The 7,604-nt window shown below is 42.1% G+C and overlaps 1 protein-coding gene across 1 annotated transcript; it reads left to right on the top strand.

Annotated features, from left to right (window-relative positions):
• The first annotated feature begins 225 nt into the window (after positions 1-225).
• Positions 226-2,875, top strand: LOC132404039 (probable G-protein coupled receptor 139). Its single transcript, XM_059988398.1, has 2 exons — positions 226-295; positions 1,977-2,875. Exons 1-2 carry the CDS (start codon positions 226-228, stop codon positions 2,873-2,875), a joined length of 969 nt encoding a protein of 322 aa, XP_059844381.1.
• The last annotated feature ends 4,729 nt before the right edge of the window (positions 2,876-7,604 follow it).

The following is a 7,604-nucleotide window of genomic DNA, read 5'->3' as shown; positions in this document are numbered from 1 at the left end:
CGAGAACGATTGTTTTCCAGAGAAAAATATAATTTGAAAATAGCTTCTAAAATAGATTTTATCTTTGGTTGATTAAGTCTGGTTGCTTAATTGAATGTAACTAACAGAGTTCACTGCAGGTGAGAATCCCAGCAGACCATTCTCTTGCATATAAGAAAGGTCTCCTGCAACTAGACTGACAACTTTCAAACAGTGTCTCATGGGCAACTCTCCTTGACACATAACATGGGCTATCCAGTTATCTTTGTGTTTGAAAGCATCTATTACCCTGTCCTTGCAGCAATTGGCATTACAGGTAAGGGAAAGGAACTAGTTGATATGCATAATTTTCTAAATGCCGTGTAAATGCTTATGTTCTCCTCTTATGTACATTGAAAAATGTAAATACTCATTTTTATAGAAGGGTGGCTGAGAGTATATGTGTCGGGCAGGTAGAGAGGGGCAAGCAGAGATGTATAACAAGCATGATGTTCTTCCACCAGCTGCAGTAAGATGCCACCAGCTGATGCACCTTTCCTTCCTTTCACCATCTGGAAGTACCGTTCCTCCTCTGACTCCCTGGTTCACTCATCCATCTCCACCAACAACCACTGTCTTGCTCAGCACTGTTTTATACAACCACATCACCTTCCCTTTGCTTCTTCCATTCCTACCATTCAGGTGCTCAAGCACTTCTACAGAATGAGACAATGACATCCTATATTCTTTCAAACGTGGGAAACTATTGTCAGTGTCCATAGCTTGGAATCGTCTGCACTTAACCAGCCAAATGTAAATGACATCACTGTGCTGTCACAGTGGCATAATCAGTAGAGCTGCTGTCTCACAGCTTTAATCACCCGGCTTCAACTCTGTCTTCTAATCCTCATTGTTAAGAGACTGAATGTTCTCCATTGGATTTCTCTTCAAGAGCTTTACTTTCCTCTAATATCTGAAGGAAACTTGGATTGGGATGTTAATTGGTCACAGAATGGTCACAGTCCTGCTCAGTGACTGATAGAATCTTGGTTGTTAATGGGAATATGGGGAGAATAAAATGAGATTAGTACAAATAGGTCAGCATAGACTAGGCGATGTGTTACGTATGTGACAGTGTAACAGTATTTTTCAGAATACCTCCACAAGGAGGGTAATAAGCACCCATCTAACTGCTGCCCACACTTGGTTCTCGTTCTCTCCCTCTCTCCCCCTCTCCCTCTCTCCCTCTCTCCCTCTCTCCCTCTCTCCCTCCCTCTCTCCCTCTCTCCCTCTCTCCCTCTCTCCCTCTCCCTCCCTCTCTCCCTCTCTCCCTCTCTCTCTCTCCTCTCTCTCTCTCCTCTCTCTCTCCCCTCTCTCTCTCTCCTCTCTCTCTCTCTCCCTCCCTCTCTCCCTCTCTCCCTCTCTCCCTCCCTCTCTCCCTCTCTCCCTCTCTCTCTCTCTCCTCTCTCTCTCTCCTCTCTCTCTCTCTCCTCTCTCTCTCTCCTCTCTCTCTCTCCTCTCTCTCTCCTCTCCCCCCACCTCTTCTCATACTGTCCCAGTTAATGCCAACATGAGCTGAAGGGAATGTTTCTTCTGGTAGACAAGTGGCAGCCTGAAGGGCTCAATATTGAATTCAGAAATTTCAGATAACCAGCCAGTCCAGTTTTCTGTCAGCTCTGATATAAGGTCAGTAATATTGAAAGTTTACCACAACAGATTTTCTTTAACCTGCGGAATAATTTCAGCATTTTTTGGGTTTTGGTTTGGGCGGGTGGAGCTGTCTGGAAATGCAATGTTTTCATTCTCACAGTTCTAAAATCTTTTAATGCAGTGTTTTTAATTCATCTTCCACCATTCAGGCAGATCAGCTGCTAATAATAATCCTTTGCTACCCTTTCTCACCTAACGTAGAATCTTCTGTTCTTCTTATTATGTTTTTTTCACTTGTAATTTCTTTTTATCCTGGCATTGGCTTATTTGCAGAGTCTGGTGATAACTTTCTTTTCTTCCTGTTGCAGTTAACCTGGTGGCGATCGTAATCCTGTGCCGGGGAAATTGCGGACTCTCCAGATGCATTACTTGCTATTTGGTTGCCATGGCTACGGCGGATCTAATGGTGGTGATTGTCGAAGTCATGCTGAAGCGAATTAACAATATTTATTTGCTGATAAACTTTTTGTTCATCACTCCGGTGTGCTCCATGATAATTGTCACAAAGTTTGCAGCCCTCGATTGCTCTGTTTGGTTCACGGTCGCTTTTACCTTCGATCGCTTTGTAGCCATTTCTTTTCAGAAACTCAGACCAAGGTACTGTACCAAGAGGACGGCAAGTGTCGTTATAGCCACTGTGTGTACGCTGGCCTGTTTGAGGAGCATCCCGTTTTACTTTACTAGTGAGCCCAGATATGTGATTAACAACATTCCCTATCTCTGCATGGCAACTGCTGCCTACAATACCTCACCCTTCTGGGCAGCTTATGAGTCATTTGACAGTGTAGTAACTCCTTTGTTACCAATCATTCTCATTCTTTCATTCAATGCCCTTACCGTCAAACATATTATAAAGTCCAATAAAATCCGTAAGATGCTCATGCATAACAGCGATAATCGTAATGATCCCGAGAGTGAGAACCGTAAGAAGTCTATGATTTTGCTCTTCACTCTATCTGGCAACTTCATCCTCCTCTGGACTCCATATTTTGTACATTCCTTAAAATGGCGAATGAAAAACTACAATTACCAGGACAAGTATTACAGCAACCCCATATACATCAACCAGCAAACAGGATTCATGTTGCAACTACTCAGTTCCTGCACCAACACTTGCATCTATGGACTGACGCAGAGGAAGTTCAGACAGGAGCTGAAAAATGGGGTGAAGTATCTGGTCACACTGAATGGGAAACTCTGTAAATAGCAAACATCTTACATAAAGCTGTATCAAATATTGCAGTCTTTTCCCTCTTTCAGATTATTTAAGGGTGGCATGGTAGCTTAGTTCTTTGCACAATAGCCAGTGATAGGGGTTCAATTCTTGTCACTATCTTTAAAGTGTTTTTATGACCTCCCTATGAGATGCGGAAAGCTCTGATTTACACCCATGTTCCAAAATGTACAGTTGAGGTTAGTGATCATGCTATGTTGGCGACAGAATCGTGGTGACACTTTACAGGCTGCCCCCAGCACAATCCTCAGAATGGGTTGGTCATTGAAATAAAACAACACATTTCACTGTAGGTTTCTATGGATATGAGACAAATAAAATTGTATTTTCTTTTTCTTCTTTTTTTATTTCTACATACTGGGAGATAATGGAGGAGGGGGGGGGGGGTTTGAGAACCTGTTAAGCATACATGTTGGTGCAAGAAGCGAATGAATTCGTTCAGTCCATCTAATTAGTTTTGATATTATGTTAACATGTGAATAAGAAAATACAGGTGTCCCCCCACTTAACAAATGTTCATTTTATGCCACTTCGCTTTTACAAAAGACCTACATTAGTAACCTGTTTTTGCATTACAAAGAGGATTTTGGCTTTTACAAAAAATTTTCCCATATAAATTAATGCTTCCTCGCTTTATGCTCCTTCAGCTTAAGAAAGATTTCATAGGAACGCTCTACCTTTGCAAAGATAGGCACACCTGTACACATCATCTTTTTAATCAAACCATAAGAGCAGAATTAGGATATTTGGCCATTTGAGTCTTGTTCTGCCATTTCATCAGAGCCATAGAAACATTGAAAAATACACAGAAACAAGCCTTTTAGCCCATCTAGTCCATGATAAACCATTTAAATTGCCTACTCCCATCGACCTGCACCTGGACAATAGCCCTCCAGACCATCAATGTACTTATCCAAATTTCTCTTTGAACATTGAAAACGAGCTTGCATGCGCCACTTGTTCCACACTCTCACAACCCTCTGAGTGAAGAGGTTTCCCCTCATGTTCCCCAAAAAATGTTCACCTTTCTCTCTTAATCCATGACCTCGAGTTGTAGGCCCACTCAACCTCAGTGAGAAAAGCCTGCATGCATTTACCCTATCATAATTTTGTATACCTCTATCAAATCTTCTCTCAGTCTTCTATGGTATACAATATATAGCTCTAACCTATTCAATCAGTTCTTCCAGTCCCAGCAACTTCATTCTAAATTTTCTCTGTACTCTTTCGACCTTATTTACATCTTTCCTGGGGGCAGGTGACCATAATTGCACACCAAACTAAGGCCTCACCAACATCTTATACAATTTCAACATGACATTACATCTCCTGCACTTAATAATTTGATTTATGAAGGCCAAACTGCCAAATACTTTCCCTATGACCCAATCTACCTGTGCTGCCACTGTCAATTAATTTAAAGGTTTCAAAGGAACGTTTAATGTCAGAGAAATGTATACAATATACATCCTGAAATGCTTTTTCTTCACAACCATGCACAAAAACAGAGGAGTGCCCCTGAAAATGAATAACAGTTAAATATTAGAACCCTAAAGTCCTCCTCAACTCCCTTCCCTCCAGCACGTAAGCGGCAGCAAGCAACAATCCCCCTTCCCCCCACCGGCAAAGAAAACCCATCAGCACCCACCAGTTACCAGACTTGCAGTTACCTCAGACTTCATGTTTCACCCAGTACTCAACATACCACAGGCTCTCTGTCTCCCTCGTAAGGGAGAAAGAGATGTCTCTGTTTTCACAGCGAGCAGGGAGACACAACAAACAACTTGTTGCTTTATGACATTAAAAGTCCGTTATATCATTTTTTTCAAGCTCTGTGCCCAAAGATCTAGTCACACAGCCATAGATATTCCAACTCCCCCAATGACACACGGGTCTCCTGCCATGACACCAATCCTTAATCTGCCAGTCTCTGGAGCCTCGAGATCCTAGGCCTCCACATCCAAGCTGGGCTCTTGGGCCGAGTCCTTGGCGCGCCAAGCAACAACGGCCGATTATGAAACCCCGAGAGCGGGCCCCATTTCCAGAAAGAACTGAAGTCAGCGTGTAATTCCAGGTCAGGGCCTTGAAAGCAACACTGAAACGGAAAAATAAAGATATTAACAATGGAAATAGAGCTGTTTCTGAAGATGCAAGCAAAGGAGTTTTCATTTTGCGCCATCATCACTCCACTCCACCTCCGTGGCACTTTACTCCCAGATCCCATTGCTCTATAGCGGTCCTCAGTGCCCAACCGTTTGCTGTGTCAGACCTACCCTGGTTTTCCCTGGGGAGGTGCAACACCCCAAACATGTTTGCATGAAAATCTATCTGTCATTTTTAAGCCCGTTTGTCCAGATCTCTCTGCAAACATTGATAGTCTTCCTTACTGTCCACGACTCCTCCAAATCCTCCAATTTGGTGATCCAGCTAACCACAATTTCATCCAGGTCATTGATATAGATAACAAACAACAACAGACTCGGCAACAATCCCTGCGGAACTCTATTAGTCACATGCCTTCAGTCAGAGAGACGACCATCTACTACCACTTCCTGGCTTCTCCTGCAAAGCCAATATCTAGTCCAATTTATTATCTCATCTTGAATAACAAGTGACTGAACCTTGCAGGACCTTGTCAAATGCATTGTTGAAGTCCATGTACATTGCATCCACTGCCGTGCTTTCATAAGTTTTCCTGGTAACTGCCTTGAAAAATGCTATAAAGTTGGTTGGACGCGACTTACCATCCACAAAGATAAGGTATGTCAATGTTTATCCAAATACTCATATATCCAGTCCTTTAGAACACCTTCCAATTACTTCCCCACTACAATTTCCTGATATATTTTTAAAACCTTTTTTAAACAGTGGAACAACATTGGCCATCCTCCAACCCTCTAATACTTCACCTGTTGCTAAGGACGATTTAAATATCTCTGCTAGGCCCTTAACTCAAAGTACACCCATTGATCTCACCTCCACAAGAGAGTTGTGGCAACAAATTCCACTGATCCACCAACCTCTGGCTGAAGAAATTCCTCTATTCTGAGAGTGTGCCTATCGGTCCTAAACTCCCCTACTATAAGGAACATCCTCTCCTCATCTGATCTAGGACTTTCAACATTTCAATGAGATCCCCCTCATCATTCTAAATTCCACTGAGTACACGCCCAGAACCATCAAATGTTCCTCATACCTTAACCCTTTCATTACTGCAATCATTCTTCTGATCAAGATTCTCGTCATCAAGAACCAACTAAGATGGAGTGGTCATGTTGTTCGGATGGAAGACGAACATCTGCCAAAACAAATCTTCTACTCCCAGCTTAAAGAAGGCAAACGTAAAAGAGGCGGACAACAGAAGAGATTCAAAGACGTCTTAAAGGCCAACATGAAGAAATGTAACATCGACATCAACAATTGGGAAACCAATGCCAAGGACAGTAAACTCTGGCAAGCCATCATCCGAGAGGGAACAGCAACTTTTGAAGCCAACAGATGTGCAGAATTAGAAGAAAAGGGAAGAAAATGGAAAGAGAGGCAGCAACAACCAAAGCCCGATCTGCCATCTGGAACTACCTGTCCTGAATGTGGAAGAACTTTCAAAGCCAAGATTGGACTCATAAGCCACTTGAGAACCCTGAGAACCTATAAATAGATCAACAGAATGAAGACCACCATCCCTCGACCTCAAGGGATAGCCACAACAACGACCTTCTTATGAATCCCCTCTGGACACTCTCCAAAGCCAGCACAACTTTTGGGGCACAAAGGATAAGGGGCACAAACAGCTCACAATACACCAAGTGCAGTGTAACCAATGCCTTATAAATCCTCAGCATTACATCCTTGCTTTTATACTCCAGTTATTCCAAAATAAATACAAACATTGCATTTGCCTTCCTGACCACTGACTCAACCCACAAATTAGCCTTAAGGGAATCCTGCACAAGGACTCCCAACAACTTTTGCACTTTGGATTTTTGAATTTTCTCTCTTTTTAGAAAATACTCTATGTGTTTATTCCTTCTCCTTAAGTGCAGAACATTGTGTTCTACCTGCCACTTGCTTCTCCTAAAGTGCAGAACATTGTGTTCTACCTGCCACTTGCTTGCCCATTCTCCTAATCTGTTTAAGTCCTTCTGCGGACTCCCTGCTTCCTCAAAACTACCTGCCCCTCCACCTATATTCATTTCATCTGCAAGCTTGGCCACAAAGCCATCAATTCTATTATCCAAATCATTGACATATAATTTAAAAAGAAGCAGTCTTAACACTGTGGAACACCACCAGTCATTGGCATCCAATCATAAAATGCCCCCTTTATTTCCACTCTTTGCATCCTGTCAATTAACCTATGTCCAATAAATGCTAGTATCTTTCCTGTAATGCCATGGGCTATTATCTTGTTAAGCAGCTTAATGAGAGGCACCTTATCAAAGGGCTTCAGAAATCCAAGTAAATGATGACATCTGCCAGTTCTCTTTTGTCTAACCTGCTTGCTATTTCCTCAAAACTAAAATATGGTTATGTGAGTTCTGAACCAGAAATTCAAAATCCCAAATTATATTCATTGCGCTAGGGATTGTATTTCATAGAATTTAATCAATAGGATGGGGAAGCAAAATGTTTTACACAAAATAAAATAATTTGGTAAGTTATTTTAGGACTGCCAAAAATTAAAATTTTACATGTGAAAATT

The sequence above is a fragment of the Hypanus sabinus genome, chromosome 1, assembly GCF_030144855.1.
Source record: "Hypanus sabinus isolate sHypSab1 chromosome 1, sHypSab1.hap1, whole genome shotgun sequence".
Classification (NCBI taxonomy): domain Eukaryota; kingdom Metazoa; phylum Chordata; class Chondrichthyes; order Myliobatiformes; family Dasyatidae; genus Hypanus; species Hypanus sabinus.
This window is presented reverse-complemented; position numbering and strand designations above follow the sequence as displayed.

Excerpts from the sequence above, each read along its gene's own strand:
- LOC132404039 (XM_059988398.1), top strand. The coding sequence starts at position 226 with ATGGGCTATCCAGTTATCTTTGTGTTTGAAAGCATCTATTACCCTGTC. Across the intron at positions 296-1,976 it reads TGCAGCAATTGGCATTACAG|TTAACCTGGTGGCGATCGTA; the intron begins GTAAGGGAAAGG and ends TTCCTGTTGCAG.